Source organism: Ursus arctos, unplaced genomic scaffold (assembly GCF_023065955.2).
Source record: "Ursus arctos isolate Adak ecotype North America unplaced genomic scaffold, UrsArc2.0 scaffold_7, whole genome shotgun sequence".
NCBI lineage: Eukaryota > Metazoa > Chordata > Mammalia > Carnivora > Ursidae > Ursus > Ursus arctos.
This window is the reverse complement of record NW_026623089.1, coordinates 54,824,190-54,843,148: the sequence shown is the minus strand read 5'-3', so window position 1 is coordinate 54,843,148 and position 18,959 is coordinate 54,824,190. Positions and strand designations below refer to the sequence as shown.

Genomic DNA, 18,959 nt, shown 5'->3' with positions numbered 1-18,959 from the left:
GCGATGGTGGTTTGCAGTCGCGTGTGTCGTGTTAGCCTGCTGTGTGTGGGAGCTGCTTCTCCCGCCCTCCCGCGGAGGCGGCGGCCCCTGCGGGCTGTAGCTCGCCTCCGGAGTCGGGGCGCTGCCCAGGATTTGTATTCAGAGCTTGCCAAATATTTGCTTTAGGAAGGGTGTGTTCATGTCAAGGTTCATGACTAAGTTCTCCAGAAAACTCATTTGTTCTGAGCTGGACTTTGAGATGAGACCCAGGAGCCTTCTCCTCTTGACTCTACTTCGCTTCTAAATTAATGTGGGGGGGCCCTGAGCCAGCGCTCTGCTGGGTTTTGTTGTTGTGGGTTTTTTTTTTTTGTTTTTTTTTTGGTCTGAGAGAAAGGGCTAATCCCAGCCTTATCTGCTCCTGGGGGTTTGGGTTCAGAGCTTTTCTGACCCTGTCACAGGGAGCGTTGAAGAAGACACTGTCTCCAGAACAGACGAACCACATTTCAGTCAGCTGCTGACGGGAGCGCATCACTCATTGGATGGCCCTGCCTGGAGGTTCCCCTGCTTATCCCTCCACTGCTGGGCTGCAGGAACCGGCCCGTCCATCCGATGTGTACAGGAGGGCTGCCAGCTGCGAGCGCTCCTCACCCCGCCTGGTGCTTGCTGCATTACCCTTCTTGCGAGTGGCCAGCTGCCTTCCATTGGCATCCTGCTCTCTGTTTGGCGGCAAGGACTGACCTGTCACTGTCTGTTCCCCACGGGCCTTTGGGTTGAGCCACCTTTGTTGCCTTCACCATCGGGACTGTCCCCTGTGCTGAGACATTCCTATGTGCTTTGGCTTGACCTTTTAAGAGCAGGGTCTGTAAATTAAGGGGGGGCCCCCAACAGGTGCACACTTGGCTGTATATTGACTTCCACAGTGACTTCTTACTGTGCCCCCGGGACCTCATCTGTCCCAGCCTCTGTCCCCATCTTCTCAGCTCCAGGGTCACTGTTTCCTGAGGTCTGTTTCTGCCCCTTCCCCTTTCAAGCGGTCTGCAAAGAAAAGGCGAGGAGGAGGATGATAATGGTGGTAACGATGATATATTATTATAGCAGTACTTTGTAGTGCTCGCTACGTGCGCGTTGCTGACGTCAGCACGTTGTATGGGTTAACTCCTCTTGTCATCATTCCCATTTTACAGATGGGGAAACGGAGGCTCAGATGTTAAGCTAGCAGCCCCTTGGGTCACACAGCTCATAAGTGACAGAGCTGGGGTTTGCACGCGTGTAGTCTGGTTCCAGTTGTTACGGTTTCAGCACCGTGGAACACTTTGAGCCTGGGTCTTGTCTTTATCGTCTTAAAATTGTTTGATGGTGGAAGATGTGAGGGCTGTGGGCAAGGAGGAGAGTCCAGAGGATGAGGAAGAGGGTTGGCAGTTGAAAATAGGGATGAAACAGGAAACTCCCCTTCAGAAGTTTGGTTTGAGGTTAGACATAAGTATCAGCGGACCATTTTTCTGATCGACCTGTAGAATATGGTAGGAGGCCAAGGGCCCCATTGTGCCCATGAAGCAACTCAGGCTCACAGACTGAACAGCCCTGAATGCATGGGGTTGTGAGCTCATTTTCTGTTATATGCAGGAATTTTAAATAGATTTTTAAACCTTTTATTTGGAATAATATTAAACTTATGGAAAAGTTTTAAGATAAGCACAAAGAGCTCCCATATATACCCTCATCCAGATTCCCCAGTTGTTAACTATTTGCTTTATCTTTTTCTCCACCCCCCCCCCACATGCACGCGTGCTATCCCAAAAAGTTCAGTTCATCTTTAAGCTTCAATAATCTTGGAAGCATAAATGCAGGCTTCTTAAAAATCACTTATTTAGTTTGGGAAATTTTGAACAATAAATTAAATTTTTGTTTTCGTCATTTTTACCCTTTTCGGGAAACTGAATCTCTAGGGATTTTTAAAATGATGATCATGTTGCTAGGAGAGAAAAAAAATAATGCTTTTTAGACACAAGAATTTTGAGCCCAGTGACGTCGCCTAGCTTCCCTCCCTGGTTGGTCACGGACTTGGGTTAGCGTGGTGGTGGCTTCCGGTCTCTTTGAGCAGGCGGGGAGCTCCTGGCTGTGGGCATTTCCTTCTTAACAGAGCACTGCAGGGTGGCTGTGTTTGGTTTGGATCTGGGAGCTGCCCTAGCGTCTCATCGGTGGGAATCCATTTCCGCAGCCTGCCTTCTCCCGGCTACTTCCTGCCTGCGGCCATCTCTCCTGAGGGCCACAGGGGGCCTGGGGCTTGTGGGCGCAGATGACGTGGGGCTCACGGACGGACTTAGTGATGGGTTAATGTTACTTAGAAATGCAGGTCGCGGGGAGCTTAGCCAGGCTCCTCCAGGGAAGGTGGTCATGTGTCTCTTCAGTCGGAGTCACTGGCTGCAGCCACAGTCTGGGTAATAGTGACTCAGGGACAGAGGCTCCTAATTCAAAATTGGTGGGTTTTCCTTTACCCCACAGGGAAGTCAGACCTTAGCGCTGGGTCAGGAGCCTCTGGGGAAAGGTGGGGGTAGGAATCATGACTTCTGGCCCCCTCTCGAGGTATCCCTGTGAGGAAAGCTTTTGGGAAGATAGCCTTGTCTGGGAACATGGGCTGGGATTGGTTTCTGTGACCGTGTGGTTGGCCCTGCCAACACTGCCTTCTTCTGGCCTTCTAGAAGCTCTGTAGCTGTGTCTGTCCCATACATAGGGGAAGTCTAGTGTTATGACAGCCATGTGAAAAAGACGGGGTTACCTGACTGTGGCTTGGGTGCCAAAAAAGCATATATATGCTTTGATTACATTAATAGAGGTATAGAGCTAAGGAAAAGGGAGGTTCTTAGTTCAACTAAGCTCTCCTGTGTTCAGAACACGTATGAAACATTATATTCAGTTCTGGATGCATTTTAGAGATGACAGGAGGTATTAGAGAGATCCAGAAAGGTTGCCTCAGAGGTGGTGAGCCTTCCATCATTGACAGTATTCATGCAGGGGCTTGAGAAACCATGTTCTATGCTCTTTCTAGTGGCTCCTAAGAAGTGTATGCATATCCCAGGCAGTGTGTCATGGAGCAGGTGAACTTAAATTAAAATCCACTAAATGCAGTGACAATGAATAGTCTACCAGGGCACACGACAGTGTGGATGACCCTGCCACACATAATGTCGAGGGAAAGAAGGCGGACACCAAAGAGGGCACCCTCCTTGCATTTATACATAGTAGACGGACGGCAGAAGGGATCCAGAGCGCCGGAAGTCAGGGTGCCTGTGACCGCCCTTGGGGGCTTAGGTGGTGGCAGTGACCGCAGGGAGCGCAAGGGAGGGGTCTGGGGGCTGGCAGAGTTATGTTTCTTGACGTGGGTGCTGGTGACACCGGCGGGTGGGCCGGGGAGAATCCAGTGAACTCTGTGCTTCGGATGTCTGCACTTTTCTGTGCGTGCCTATCTGACTTCAGTGAAACGTAAAAATAGGACAGTCTGAAGATTGTGAAATCATGCAGGTGGGCTGGAGGCTCTGGAACTGCCCATAGAATTTTTGGAATTTGCACAGACTGAGGTATGTAGAGATAGAGATATAGATCCAGAGAAGGGGCCAGATACCGCTCCCCCCTGCCCTGGGGGCTGACAGAGACCCACTACCCGGGTGTTATGGAGGGGTCAGGGGATTTTCTATTACTTTAAAATTTCCTCAGCACCCAGTGAGACATACTCGTGACCCCCCATAGGCTAGCTGCGATCGAAGGGTTTGAACTGCTTCCTGCGCTGCGCCGTCCTGCACAGAAGTCTCTCTTTAAGGGACTCTTTCTCTGGCATTCACACCCAGCGTGGCTCTCCCAGCAGGGCTGTGGGGTGCCGTGGGGTGCCGTGGGGTGCCGTGGGGATGGGCAGCTGGCGCGGCCGCGCTCTTTCTGTGCGGGCTCCCCTTTCTCCCGCCTGACCGCTCTCTCCTGCTTCCTCCAGCTTTTTGATCACGTGGCCGAGTGCCTGGGAGACTTCATGGAGAAAAAAAAAATCAAGGACAAGAAATTACCTGTGGGATTCACGTTTTCTTTCCCCTGTCGGCAGTCCAAAATAGACGAGGTAAGCACATGCTGGGATCGACGGGTCCCACAGAAGCCCCAGAGTGGGGAAGTCGATGAGCCCCTTTTCCTGACTCTTTTTCCCTTTTGCTCACCAGACGGATGGCCTGCATATCTTGTATTTCTCAAGAAACATTTGTAGGAATTAATGTGAGGCCATGTTACTGTGTTTGTCTTACAATGACTTCATGATTTCCGTATTCCTGGAGATGAGTCACAGTGTTTGTGGCCCTTAGGTAGGTGGGGACGTTTATGAAATGCAGGCAAGTGAAAGAAAAGCAAGTAGGTTTGGTGGCAATGGAGAGAGGCGGGCAAGCCTTTGGCAGGGCTGTGCAATGTGGGGTTTACCCCGAGGCCGTCCTGGTCCTGGGGAGTCCGGTCAGGGCCCCATGCCTTGGGTGCCCGGGCTGCCTCTCCAGAGCTTCTGCCGTGAGCAGCTCCAGTCCCAGAGAGGCCCTTTGTGACCTGGGGGTGGATCGTTGCACCCACGTTGTTGTGGGTCATCATTCATTCGTTCACCTGCTTAGCAAGGAGGGCCTCAGACATACCCCGGGGCACCATCGTACCTCAGTGGACTGCAGAGAGACAGAGCGCGTGATGCGACCTTGTTCCTTTTCTCCACGAGAGACAGAAACACACACACACAGTAACCTGGGAGCAAACTCCTCATAATAGGGACGCTGAGAGTTCACGGTACCGAGGCTCCATCAGGTGCCAGGCTCAGTCCTAACGCGCATGCCGCAGTGCACACGGTATTTTCAGACGCACCGTGCGTGAAGTGCTTGTGTTCCCATTTTACAGATGAGGACCCTGAGGCTAGCAGGGGTCAGGAACCTGCCCAGGACCACCCAGCCGGGAAGCAGCAGAGCCCAGATCCGCTGTGGGCGGCTCAGCTCCCGAGCCTGTGCTCCTCACGTCTGCTTTCCAGCAGGGTAGTCACGTCGGTGCACACGGCCCCCTCCATGCTTCTGGGCAGCTCCCCTGTACCTCTTTATCGGTGGGGTAAGCACCCTGTCCCGGGCTCCACTTCATGGCCCTGGAGCCCTTCCATCTCTGTCATTTGTGTAATCACATCATGTTAGAGCCAGAGGGGGCTTGAGAGCTCAGTAGGCCAAGCCCCTCATTCCCCAGATGGAGAACCAGACCTCCCAAGTCACAGGGCTCATTAATGGCAGATCTAGGACCAGAATCCCAGGTGTTCCCGTCACCCATTCCTTCCCCCTTGTTGAAAACCTCGGAGACACTGCTGTCCCCGACTCCATCAGGACTGCCGTGGCCCATCCAGACTCTCTGGTGTTTGGCATTGCGACACCTCCAAGGTGTTCGGATCACTTTGGCCTCCACGGTGTCTTCCCAAAATTTCTCAAAGCTTGTTCTTGGTACTAAGTTTCCTTTGGCTTCTGAGAGTGGACACGTGATAGTCATGTCCCCCGGGCGGAGACAGTGTTGACACCCCCTCCCATCGCGAGAGGTGGGGGTGGCCTGGGAATGAAGTGACTGCTCGACCTTGCTCTGTCATCAGTGACCACTGCCTGGCTGCCATCCCCGTGTGGCTGGGCTAGGCCCCCGGAGAGGACAGGGAGCAGATGGGGCTGCCCCACAGCAGGTGCGATCTTCCGGGGAAGAAGGCATTGCAGAAGGGGAGAGAATATCCTCAGAGGCAGGAGAGCTCCACAGGGCAGTGCAGATATGCCAGGTAGAGGGCCTTTGTGGCCAGAGGGGCTAGAAGTGCCCTCCCCCCACAGGCCTTGACCCCCATCCGGGGAGGGCTTCTAAGCCGGGCCACACTGCTTGCGGGGAAGCCAGTGGACCACAGGCTAATTACCCATCGGGGGGGGGGCCTGTGCCCACTCTTCGAGGCTGCCTGAACCTTCAAGATTGTCCAGATCTAGGCCAGCGGCCTTACTGCACAGCTGAGCAAAGTGACCCTCAGAGGAATCGGGGGAGCTGCCCACGAGGAAGTGGGCAGAGGTGTGAGGATGGGGCCGGTCTCCTGATTTCCAGCCCTGCATTCTTTCCACAACATACTTACTCTCTGAGGCTTGTGGGGGTTGGGGTTGAGGGGAAGGAAACAGTGTCCAGGGTTTCTGGAATGCCTGGCTTAGGAGCAGGCTGCTGCCGAACCAAGAACCGCAGAGTCTCCCGAGCACTCCCCCTTCTGTGCATTTTACGGGCCGTGTGGCATTCACCGTGAGCGGGGCAGGCCGCGTGCGGGCAAGCGCCCCAACTCTGTGGCACCCCCAGAGGCCCACGGGGCCCGAACGATAGCCCTTCCCAACCCTGCTGCATGCGTGGCAACTTTCTCCATTCAGAGAAAAAACTGTCAAGTATAACAATTATTTTTTTTCGAGTATCTTTGATTAAAAAAATACAAAAGTAATATGTAAAGCTGTTTATATAGATAATATAAAGATGTGAAGCGAGAAGTAAAATCCCTACCCTTCCTGACTCCCGAATGAGTGACCATCGGCTGTCTCGCCTTTTTGATGTCTCTCCAATAATACACAAACAGAAATGGGTCCTCTTGTATAAATAGTGGAGTTGCTGTGCACAAATGGGGTTCAATTCCAAAGTTGGGAAGAGGCGTAAAGCATATTTAGTCAGTATTATTCTTAAGTCTCTAGCGCCTGGTTTTAGAAGTTCAGTAGCCAAGAATTCCCTTGGCATTTTGTCTCTCTACGCCCTTTGGCTCTGCCTGTCCTTCCTCAGGGCTGTGGAAGCTGGGCTCTGGCTCGCCACAGGGGAGGGGGCATCAAGTAATAACGGGGTTTCTCTTGTTCTCTTTTTACTTGAAGTCCGGCTGTGTAGTTGACATCCCACTAGCTTTGCACGCTGGGTGACACCACTGTCCTGGCCAGCCACTGGCTGGATTCTAGTGCGAGCTGCCCAGTTTTTTCCATGGCAGCCCCCAGAGAAGTCCGTCCTGCAGATGGGCGGACAGGAGACGGGGCGGAGTCTGGCTCTCTGGTTACCCGGTGTGGTCTGGAGGGAGCCGCCTGTCCTCTCTGGGCCTCTGCTTGGTCACTGCCCTCGAGCAGCCTCCCCAGGGACCTGGGGGTTCTGCAGGCCTCCCAGCCCTCGTCCAACCCCCATCTGCTCTCCTTCGCAGGGCATCCTGATAACCTGGACAAAGAAATTTAAAGCGAGCGGAGTGGAGGGAATGGATGTGGTGAAGTTGCTTAACAAAGCCATTAAGAAGCGCGGGGTAACTTCTTGGGGCGCCTGTCCGGCCGCGCGGGGGGGGGGTGGGGAGAAGGCTGGGACCTGAAACAGAAGCGCGGGGTAACTTCTTGGGGCGCCTGTCCGGCCGCGTGGGGGGGGGTGGGGAGAAGGCTGGGACCTGAAACAGAAGCACGGGGTAACTTCTTGGGGTGCCTGTCCGGCCGCGCGGGGGGGGGGGGGGGGAGAAGGCTGGGACCTGAAACAGACCAGGCCCTTCCTGGGGGCAGTAGTGCACGGCCGGGGTAACTTCTTGGGGCCGCCTGTCCGGCCGCGCAGAGGGCGGGGGGGTAGAAGGCTGGGACCTGAAACAGACCAGGCCCTTCCTGGGGGCAGTAGTGCACGGCCGGAGGCTTCACGGAGGGTGTCTTGAAGACCCAGGCAGGTGAACGGGGAGGGTCCACAACCCGGAGGGTCAGGGTGGTTCAAAGCAGGGTAGAAGCACTGTTGGGAGGGGCCGAGCCCTGGGGCAGGGGCTGCCTCCTCTGACAGGAGCACTGGGCAGCGTGGGGGCAGCTGACGCGGGCAGGTGCAGCCTGTGTGGTTGGAACAAGGGCTGGCAGCACAGGCCCGTAGCGTGTGGTTTGCGGACCGTGTGTGAAATCCACTCGGAAAGAATCTTAAGCCAGGTAATGCAGGTGACAGTGCAGCTTCCGAATGTAATCACTGCGCTCTAATCCGGCTCATCTGAGGGGAGCAGCAGTGAGAGCCGCACCCCCACAGGAGCAGTGTTGGCTCTGAACACCGGGGCTCGCTGGCCATGCTCTCTTGGAGGTCGGTGACCTCTGCTCCCACGTGGGAGTGGACGGTGATACCCCCTTCTGTGTCCCCAGGACTACGACGCCAACATTGTGGCCGTGGTGAACGACACGGTGGGGACCATGATGACCTGTGGCTACGATGACCAGCAGTGTGAAGTCGGCCTCATCATCGGTAACGTCTCCCTTTCTTCGTGCCCGCCCTCAGCTCGTGTTTCCAGAAGGTACAGGCAGCCTCTTCTCGGGATTTGGTGCGGTCACAGCTTCTGATCTGGTCTGTCTCTCCAAGGCACCGGCACCAACGCCTGCTACATGGAGGAGCTGAGGCACATTGACCTGGTGGAGGGCGATGAGGGGAGGATGTGCGTCAACACGGAGTGGGGGGCCTTCGGCGACGACGGGTCCCTGGAAGACATCCGCACCGAGTTCGACCGGGAGATAGACCGTGGCTCTCTCAACCCCGGGAAGCAGCTGTGAGTCCCACCTTTTCTGACCGGTCACGTGCATGATGTCGGGGATACTTAGCCAAAGGTGTGGGGTTGAGATGAGGGACAGAAAGGCAGGCGATCACAAAGCGCGAAGCCCATCAAATTTGCGTGATCCATCACTCCTTTGGATAGATACGCGGCTGTGGCGTCTGCAGCTTTAAAGGCCATTTTAAATGATTTTCTCTTTGTCCAATTATGCTGTAATTGTGTCCTGGTAGAGATTTTGAAGAGGAAGAGCACAGAAGCATTAGTATAGAGCTAGGATTTGAAAACCCTCATGCACCCCGTAGTCACTAGCATCGCCGCGCCAGGGGAGCGAGGCCACGCAGGAGGCAGGGGGGCTGGCGAGGAGGGAGAGCGAGCGTCCCGAGAGCTCTGCGCTCAGCTCCGAGGGTACAGAGGAGCCCCTTCCTGTCCGGCACTGAAGAGCTCTTTGGGGAGGTATGTCCCACATGTGAACGTCTGTCGTGCAGAGGAGGGGGTGCAAACCTTTTGAGTCATACAGACCTTAGGGAGCCCAGAGAATGGACCAACTTCTCCCATGTTATGTATGGGCGGATGGGTCAGAGTTGATAAAGAGCATCAGACTTATGGGGCAGGTTATTTTTGGCCGTGGCGAGCTCACAGAGGTCTGAGTGACATTATTCAGGGCGGTGTGGGCATTTCTTGGTTTGAGCTCCTTAGTTCCTGCGGTGCACACTCCTATTTCTCTGGGATGCCAGCCGGCTGCCAGCTCTCTCTGATTGCCCTCCCAAAAGCCTCCTCCTGGAGTTGGGTGCTGTCAGCGTGCTGAGAGATGTTCAGCGACCCTGTTGGGCTTAATAGTCCTTATCTTGTGCCAGAGAGACATGGGAGTTCATTCGTCATTTTCAAACCCATCACGCAAAGATCTCCACACCCTGGGCTGGATGGTTGGGCTTTCCATCCGAGTTAATGGAATCGCGTCCATGGCTAGCCTCCCTCCACCGGGAATGGTGGTGGTGAATAAACGAGGTTCCCCAGTTCGAGAATGCTAAGTTCTTAGACCCAGAGTTGAACATCTACTTTGCCCCCTGAGACTGGGGTACCAGCTTGCGATAAAGGATGCCAGTTCCAAAGCTCTGACAGCCGAAGGTTTTCCTGCCCCCAGTCCATTCACCTAACTTGCAGGCCCCACCTGACATCAAACTGTTTACTGTGCCCACTCACACAGTTCGCGGGAGACTGTGGGTGTGCCTGATGGCGCTGCTGTCCCGGGCAGCTCAGGGCTATTCTGTAATATGTGTATATGCATCAGACTGCGTCTCTGGAATCCTCGTGTTCCCACATTCCCAAGCATGTGTGACCCCGGGCGTTTTAGATAAGAAATTCTGTACCCATAGTGACTGTCAGTCACTTCATCAGAAGAGCAAGTAACTGCTCCCCTCCCCGTGGAGCAGGGCAGTTACCTGTGATAAGGGAGCAGCTACGACCCAGGCCCTTGTCTGTATCCCAGTCCCAGTGTGGGGATCCCCTGTGGCTTAGGTGGAAACCTGGATTTCTCTGCCATCCATTTTGAAGTACTTCTGAATTTTCTAAGGGGCTGAACTTTATCCCCAGGCTGAACTGTGAACTGGCCCCACAGCTGCCTTACAGTAAACATTTTTGGAATGGTGGCTGGCTGGACGCATGGATAGATATGGATGGATGGATGGATGGATGGATGGATAGTGGATAGGGAGGGGGCATGGGGTGGAGAGGTAGATGGATGGGGGTGTGGGGAGATGGATGGATGGATGGAGGATGGGGGGTTGGAGGATGGGGGATTGGGGGATGGGTGTTGGGGAATGGAGGATGAATGGATGGAGGATGAGTGGTTGGGGGATGGATGGATGGATGGATGGATGGTGGATGGAAGGTGGCTGGATGGCTAGCAGATGGTTGGGAGAATAAGTAGGTGAGTGGGTGAAAGAGTGAAGGTGGAGTGAGGTCCATCTTCTCCAGTATGTTTCCCTGTGCGCCGATCACCAGAGGTCAGGTCTTGTTAAGAACAAAGCTGAAGAGGTGACAAATTCTTGAATTATATCACATATTCCTGGCAATAGGCTGTTGGCCAGAGAGTTTTTTGCCACAGCAAATTTTTACTGTTCTCCTAGGCTCCTTGCCTAAGTGTTTGGGGATTCCCTGTGTCTTCTTCTGTGCAATGCCAAGTTCTTCAAAGCCATTTTGTCCTCCTTGTCAGGGAGGGGTGTTAGCTCCATTTGACTGGTGGGGATATTAAGGCACTGGGATAGGACAGGCTGACCCAAGACTCTTTGTTGAGCTTTTTTTTTTTTTTTAATTTTTTTAATGTTTTTTTATTATATTATGTTAGTCACCATACAGTACATCCCTGGTTTCTGATGTAAAGTTCGATGATTCATTAGTTGCGTATAACACCCAGTGCACCATGCAATACGTGCCCTCCTTACTACCCATCACCAACCTATCCCATTCCCCCACCCCCTCCCCTCTGAAGCCCTCAGTTTGTTTCTCAGAGTCCATAGTCTCTCATGCTTCATTCCTCCTTCTGATTACCCCCCTTTCTTTATTCCTTTCTTCCCCTACCGATCTTCCTAGTTCTTATGTTCCATAGATGAGAGAAATCATATGATAATTGTCTTTCTCTGCTTGACTTATTTCACTTAGCATTATCTCCTCCAGTGGCGTCCATGTTGCAGCAAATGTTGAGAACTCATTCTTTCTGAGAGCTGAATAATATTCCATTGTATATATGGACCACAACTTCTTAATCCAGTCATCCGTTGAAAGGCATCTCAGTTCCTTCCACGATTTAGCGATTGTGGACAATGCTGCTATGAACATTGGGGTGCATATGGCCCTTCTCTTCACTACGTCTGTATCTTTGGGGTAAATACACAGTAGTGCAATGGCTGGATCATAGGGTAGCTTAATTTTTAACTTTTTAAGGGACCTCCACACTGTTTTCCAGAGTGGCTGTACCAACTTGCATTCCCACCAACAATGTAGGAGGGATCCCCTTTCTCCACATCCTCTCCAACAATAGTTGTTTCTTGCCTTGTCAATTTTTGCCATTCTAACTGGCGTAAGGTGGTATCTTAGTGTGGTTTTGATTTGAATTTCCCTGATGGCTAATGATTTTGAACATTTTTTCATGTGTCTGTTAGCCATTTGTATGTCATCATTGGAAAAGTGTCTGTTCATATCTTCTGCCCATTTTATGATTTATTTGTTTCTCGCGTATTGAGTTTGAGAAGTTCTTCGTAGATCTTGGATACCAGTCTTTTATCTGTAGCATCATTTGCATATATCTTCTCCCATTCCGTGGGCTGCCTCTTAGTTTTTTTGACTGTTTCCTTGGCTGTGCAGAAGCTTTTTATCTTGATGAAGTCCCACAAGTTCATTTTATCTTTTGTTTCTCAACCTGGAGAATTCTTCGGCCTGAATGGTGGTGAAGTCCTCGCCCAAACACCTGCTCTTACCATCGCTCTGCTCGCTCTACGGAACCTCTCCACACCGCTAAGCCCGCTTAGCACGGCCTCAGACCTCTTCCACCTCTCTGCCCCGGGCTGCCCGTCCGAGCACTCCCTGGCTGCCAGGGGAAGTCCCGATGGGCCTGCAAGTCCTTGCTCCCCCTGTCTGAACATGACCTGCCACCCCACCCTCCCAGCCTATCCCCAGGCCTGCCTGTGTCGGCCAGCAGGCGGGAAGGCCGCAGCACCACGGTGTGGCCTGCTGGCCTGTGGTTGTCGGCATCCGACTACCGACAGGCAGGTCACCACTTGCTGGGTCCCCATGAGCAGAGGGAAGCGTGCTGGTGGAGAAGGAGCCTGCCGTGTCCGTGAGCCTCCGGCTGGGGCTGAGCGAGGCGCATCAGAGTGCCTTTTCCTCGTCCTGCTGCTCTGACAGGGCTCCTAGGCAAACGGGCTGGCGGGATCTATGTATGTAAAAGACGTCGTGGGGACAAGGGAGACCATTTTGGGTGCCTCCAGAGGGCAAAGTGAGAAGCAGTGGGTAGAAGGTGCCAGGACGCTGATCTTCGCTCAGGCTGAGGGGAAGAAGCTTTCTGTCGTCACATCGCCCAGTGGGGGCCGGCTGTCTAGGGAGGAAGTGAGCTGCTGACGGGACGAGCTCACATTAAGCAGCACTGCCCATGAGAGAAGCAGAACAGCACAGTGCTTAGAGCAGAGTCCCTGGTGCTTAACTGGGTTCCAAGTGTGGATTTGCTGCCTATTAGCTCTGTGAACATGGGCAAGTGATATCACCTCTCTGAGCCTCAGTTTCCTCATCTGTGAAATGGGGGTGATGATACTGTCTACCTCGTAGCAAGTTAGTACACGTGAGTGCTCAGTAAAGCGTGACATGCACAGCAGGGGCCCCATACTCATGGCGCGCAGACATTGTAGCCCTTCGCCCCTGTGAACCCCTACCCTCCGCACAGTAACCTCAGCGGAGGCCCTGCCATTCTCCCCATTATCCAGGTGAGGAAACAGGGAGTGAGCAGCACGGTAAGTGGAGAGTCAGGACTGAGCCCAGACAGTCTGGCTCCTGCCTGCTTTGAGATTCCGGCTCGGGGCTACGCAGAGGCTGTTCCCACAGGTACTTGGGGTGGTGGCAGAGTGGCCAGAACTCAGAGAGGCACTCTCCTGCCAGGGATCCCCGACACAGCTGTGGCTGGGGCGGTCGTGTCTGGTCCTGTCAGGAGCGGGAACAATGAGAACCGTGTTTCTCTGTGCCCATGTTGGGGCGAGGGAGGGCCAGGTGCTCAGGTCCCAGCAGCGTTCCTGGCTCCTGGGCCTGGCTCTGAATGGAACGGATTGTTCTGCTATGTCACGGGCAGCTCTGGGGGTGCCAGCTGGGCTCCCTCAGAGGAGACGCAGGCTCCTGGATGTGGGCCTGCCGCTTTGATCTGTCCTGCTTGGGGCTCCCTCCTGGCCCCTGCTCAGCCAGCATGCGGGGCCTGAATCTGGCTCAGGCGGCACGGAGCCCTGGTTCATGGTCGCCTCTCTCCTGCAGCATTGGGCTCAAAATGGCTGCTGCACTGCCAGAGCCCACAGCTCCCAGGGAGGCAAGAGAGAGGAGGAGTCACTCTGGGGTTGGCCTGCAGAGTGAGCTACTCAGAGCCCTTCCCTGGAATTTAGGGTGAAGTTGGGGGGGGTGGAGTGGGCTCCCCAAAGCAAATTCTTGGTCCTTTTGGCTAGAGAAGGAGCACATGGATGCCCGGGGGGTGGCCAGCGACAGGGGTCCCATGGGGACGGCTGTGTTTCAGCCCCAAAATCTACTCAGCCTTCCCCCGAGAAGGCATTTACCCTTTCTGAGCTGGGAAATGGAGAGAATACTTCCCAGCCACCACCTCTCGCAGAGCTCAGGGACCTCCCTGCTGGAGGATGGACAGGAAAGCCTTTTACAAAGCATAGTGTGGTGTCTTGTAAGAAGTGATCATATCCTGCATTTCTGTCTGGGGGCCTCCTCGTCACCCCCAGTCTCGCCTCCAGCAGCCTTCCTTGCCTGCCCCCGTGCCCCATGGTGCTTACCTCCTTTGCCCTCCGTGGTGATGGGGGGACTGTGATGTGTGGGGACTGGGGGGGCCGCCCCCTCCGCCACTGCTGTTTTGTCGTCATTTAGTGACACAGGTGTGCCATTTTGCCTGCCGGTGAGACTGTGAGCTTGGGAGGATGAGACGGTGTCTTCTTCTCCCTTCTGCCTGTCTGTCTGTCCCGCTTCTCACCAGCCACCCTGGGGGTACGCATGTAGGAAGGACCTGACACGTGCCACGCGCTTTCTCTGCAGGTTTGAGAAGATGGTCAGTGGCATGTACTTGGGGGAGCTGGTGCGACTGATCCTGGTCAAGATGGCCAAGGAGAGCCTCTTGTTTGAAGGGCGGATCACCCCGGAGCTGCTCACCAGGGGGAAGTTCAAGACCAGCGACGTGTCAGCCATTGAGAAGTAGGTGCTGCCCCTCAGGGCCTTCTCTTTTCCTTCACTCCACCCCCCACCCCTGCCCACCCACACGGGGAAGATTAAAGTCCAGGGAACCGATGATTCTAGTGGTAAACAAGGAGCTCACTGAGCCTGGGGCCTGGGTTTGGAAGGCCCCTGGGACATAGGTGGACCTTCTCCAGACTCTGTTCCAGGGAACCCTGGTGACCTCAAGATAATTGGGTGTTCCCTGAAGAAAGGGTTCTTTGGCTAATAGGATTGGGAAATATTGCATATTTATCCTCTAAATGGAGGATATCCTCTAAAAGAAAACCCAGTTCACTTTGGTTAACTTATAATTTCCCAAACTTCTTTTTTGAGAGAGAGAGAGAGCATGCAAACAAGAGCGCGTATGTGAGCGGGGGTGGCGGGGACGAGAGAGAGAATCCCAAGCAGCCAGACAGGCTCCGTGCCCAGTGTGGAGCCTGACTGAGGCTCAATCCCATGACCCTGAGATCATGACCTGAGCAGAAATCAAGAGTTGGATGCTTAACCGACTGAGCCACCCAGGTGCCCCAACTTCCCAAACTTCTTTTGTGCCTGAAACGCCTTCCCCCTTCTCTCACCTGTTAACAGCCAGATGTGTTCCCTGGCGCAAGTTTGAGAAACGTTGGTTAACAGCTGAGACAGGGCAGATAGACGGGGGGGACAGAGTCCAGCCACCTGACTGCTGCCTTTCGGCCTCACCAGGAGAAACCCAGACTTCTCGGCCTCAGCTGTGACTTGCGGGCCTGCATCCTGAGAGGAAGAGGGTAAACTTGACCCCAGGGCAGTCTGATGGGGTGGGGCACCTCCAAGCCTGAAGGACTCCAGTCTTGTGGCTGGCCTCGTGGGCCACCAGGCTCTGTTCCTGGTTCGGAGACATGCAGCCATGCGAGGCCACCTGCTGAAAGATGGAGCTAGCTGGGGGCTAGAGATGCCCTTTCGTCTCTGCACGAAGCTTGTGCTGGAGACTCGCGTCGAGCCAGTGGCTTCCTAGCTCTGGCTCCTGGGGGCAGGTGCGGATCACCTGGCTGCAGTTAGAGGGGGCGGCTCTGGACATTGGAAGGGGTTTATGTGGACTCACTCCTCTGTCACATCCCTGGGCACTTACCCTCGGATCACTCTCCTTCGGAAGCCGTTGGGGCAGAGTGACTGTCGGCCGGGCACCGTGATTCAGAGTTTCCGGCTGTCTCTCTTCTCAAGCCTCCCAGCTAGATGGGGGGGTGGGGGACAGAAGGTTCACGGCGTGTCTTCAGTCATTGACAGAGTCAGGAAATGCGTACCTTCCTTTTGGCCTGCTTCTGGTGTTGGCTCTTTGGTTACCAAGAAACAAAAGCCCACTTGAACTAGCTCAAGAAAGCATGTATATTGTCCTAAAGGCTGTCTCAACAAAACCCGAGCATCCTACCAGGCAGACGTTCAAAGCATTCTCTGTAAAATTAGCAGTAAGACAGTATCACCCGTTCTTATTTAGCATTGTCCTGGACTCTTAGCCAGGGTTAAAAAAAAAAGAAGGAGAAAAGAAATTAAAAGCATAAGAATAAAAAAAAAAAGAGGAAGTAAAATTATCATTATTTGCAGATGTTAATTGTCTGTGTGGGACACCAGAAATAATCTAGACAAGTGAATAGAGTAACAAGAGGTTAGGAAGTTGTCTGCAGATAAGAGACAGAAGTCAACTGTATTTCTATATATTGGCAGTAATGAAAATATGTATGTTTTTAAATAAGCCTTTTATTTTAGAATATTTTTAGACTTACAGAAAAATTGCAAAGATGGTATAGAATGGTCCCGTGTGTCGCCGACTCCATTTTCCCCATTGTTAACATCTTATGTTACTATGATACATGAGGGTGAAAAAAAGGAATATATATACATATATATTTATATATATATATAAATATATAAATAATAAATATATTTTATATTTATTAAAATATTATATAATATATTATTATATATAATATAAATTATATGTAAATATTATTATATAAAATTATTTTAAAAATAAATATATTATATATATATAAATATATACTCTCTGTACCATAACATCTATAATAGTAACAAAATCCTAAATACCTCAGAACGAATCTAACAAAAGATACACAAAACAGGTATGCAGAAAATTAAAATTTGGAAAACCTCAAGGAAAGGTGTGGAAGCATCCCAGGGTAACTCACAGACCTCACGAGCGGGAGGTTTGCCTGCGTCTCCTGAGCACCGAGCTCGGGCGGAGGCAGCTCTGTCCCACCTCCACGTCTCTCCATGTCCCTGGTGTGTCATAACCCAGCCCAGTACAGCTTTTTTCTCTTATTACCTGGTATTTCTTATGGAGGAGGCTCCTTCGTGTGTCCTTCTCAGGCATTTGACTGTCTTAGTCCCATACCACACACACGGGGTGAACGGACTTCACCTTTCCAGGACTCTGGAATGTCAGTGCTTTGCGCTGCCCGACGTGGGCCTTAACTCATAGTTTTTGGCCTCTAACCTCACAGGAATAAGGAAGGCCTCCACAATGCCAAAGAAATCCTGACCCGCCTGGGAGTGGAGCCATCCGATGACGACTGTATTTCAGTCCAGCACGTGTGTACCATTGTCTCATTTCGCTCGGCCAACCTGGTGGCTGCAACGCTGGGCGCCATCTTGAACCGCCTTCGAGATAACAAGGGCACACCCAGGCTGCGGACCACGGTTGGTGTCGACGGGTCTCTTTACAAGACGCACCCACAGTGAGTCTGCCCTTTGCTGTCATTGGCACTCAGTGCCCGTCTGGGCTAAGGACTTCCTCCAAAGGTCAGACTTTTGCACCCAGTGAAGGTTTTTGGCATACGAGACAATGTGTAGCTCTGGGCAGAAGGGTCAGAATTGCCCACTTGAGAAGTACCTGACCCTCAGCCAGTTCTCCTGGTGTTGCTTCCGTACTGTCATTTTCCCCTCATTTCTTAGGTCTTGTTAGAGATTTCTGTGGCTGCCAGGAACACTGAGTGGAATGTGTCTGTATCTTAAATTCTCTTGCTTATTCATGTTTCGTTAGAGACCCTCATCCTCACTATAGCTGCGGTCATAGGTGCGATGCCCACGTTCTTGTTTTAAAAGCTCCCGTGAGGGGCCCCCCAAACCTCAGACGTGCCTTTTTCAAACGGGCAGCAAGTTGATGCTTTGCATCTGAGAGCGGGCGGGAGACGCAAGTCGTAAGTGGTCCCTGCTGGTGATGAGGGGCTCCTTACCATGCTGTCTTCTTGTGTATTGAACCCCTTAGCTGCAAAAGCCTTTTGTGGCACCGAGAACATGGCTTGTACAGCTTTAAAAGGCTAAAGATGAAATCCTGAGTCTTTCTATACTATTAACAATAGCTGCCTGTGATGTGATTTTTTTGCACAAGACCTCAGATATTTTGCCGCTCCGTGTACAAAGTGCATGTGAAGTGGCCTCGTGGGACCTTCACAGCCAGTTCTAGTGACAGTTAAATTAATGTTGACTTAAATGGAAACCATTCTGTTACTGAGGGGGTAGGATCTGAGCTCGTTACATGTCCTTATCCGTTAGGTTCATAATTTTATTTCTTTGTATTTTTAAAGTATTTGTAAAATTTTTTAAAGATTTTATTTATTTATTTGAGAGAGAGAGTGAGCATGAGTAGGGGGCAGAGGCAGAGGGAGAGGGAGACTCCCCCCTAAGCAAGGAGCCCGATGGGGGGCTCGATCCCAGGACCCTGGGATCATGGCCTGAGCCGAAGGCAGATGCTTAACCAACTGAGCCACCCAGGTGCCCCGGGAATTTGTAAAATTTTTGATAACAAAGCTAGCTATTGTTTTGAAGGGTAGGTGGGTTCTTGGTAAATGTTTGGACAAGAAAGGGATTTGCAGCATCACATTAGAATGTTGTTTAATTGTGGTAAAATACACAACATAGAATTTCCCCCAGCCGTCTCTGAGCACACCGTTCAGTAGCGTTAAGCAGACCCACACTGCTGTGCAGCCATCACCACCAGCCAGCTCCCAACTCCTCGTCTGCGGTGTCCCATGTACAACAAATAACTTCGATTAAATGTGTTTTATTTCAGAAGTCACATGTATTTGGTTTAGAAACTTTAGATAGTTCAGCAAATTACAAAGAGAATAGAAGTGAGTTTTCATCCTCCCCCCTGGCATTGGTCACTGTTAATATTTTGGGGTTCTGGTTTCCCTGTTTCCTTTGGCGGGCAGCCTTCCGTACTTACGACAGACCATAAACTTTGAGGAGGTTCTGTGTCTCCCTGAGTCCTAAAGTCCTCTTCTAGCCAATAAAGAATGTCCCGACTCTTGAGGGTGGAGGGAAAGGGCAAGTGAAAATAAAAAACAAGAGCGATTAGTCATGGAGCCCGCCCCCAGCACCAGTAACCAATCCAGGCAATTGATGAACTCGTTCAGTTCCCACCACCCCGCTGGCTCCCAGATACTGTCCATCCTCCCGGACTCCAAGGTGAAGTCACAGG

The 18,959-nt window shown here is 52.4% G+C and overlaps 1 protein-coding gene across 2 annotated transcripts in view; it reads left to right on the top strand.

Annotated features, from left to right (window-relative positions):
* The window catches only part of HK1 (hexokinase 1), a 63,647-nt gene that overhangs the window by 30,664 nt on the left and 14,024 nt on the right, over positions 1-18,959 (top strand). For both annotated transcript variants that reach the window (XM_026504361.4, XM_057308520.1), the window contains 6 exons: positions 3,959-4,078; positions 7,187-7,282; positions 8,130-8,229; positions 8,344-8,527; positions 14,312-14,467; positions 16,981-17,214. In XM_026504361.4, the coding sequence (XP_026360146.1) occupies positions 3,959-4,078; positions 7,187-7,282; positions 8,130-8,229; positions 8,344-8,527; positions 14,312-14,467; positions 16,981-17,214 (890 nt within the window). The remainder of the gene's footprint in view (positions 1-3,958; positions 4,079-7,186; positions 7,283-8,129; positions 8,230-8,343; positions 8,528-14,311; positions 14,468-16,980; positions 17,215-18,959) is intronic.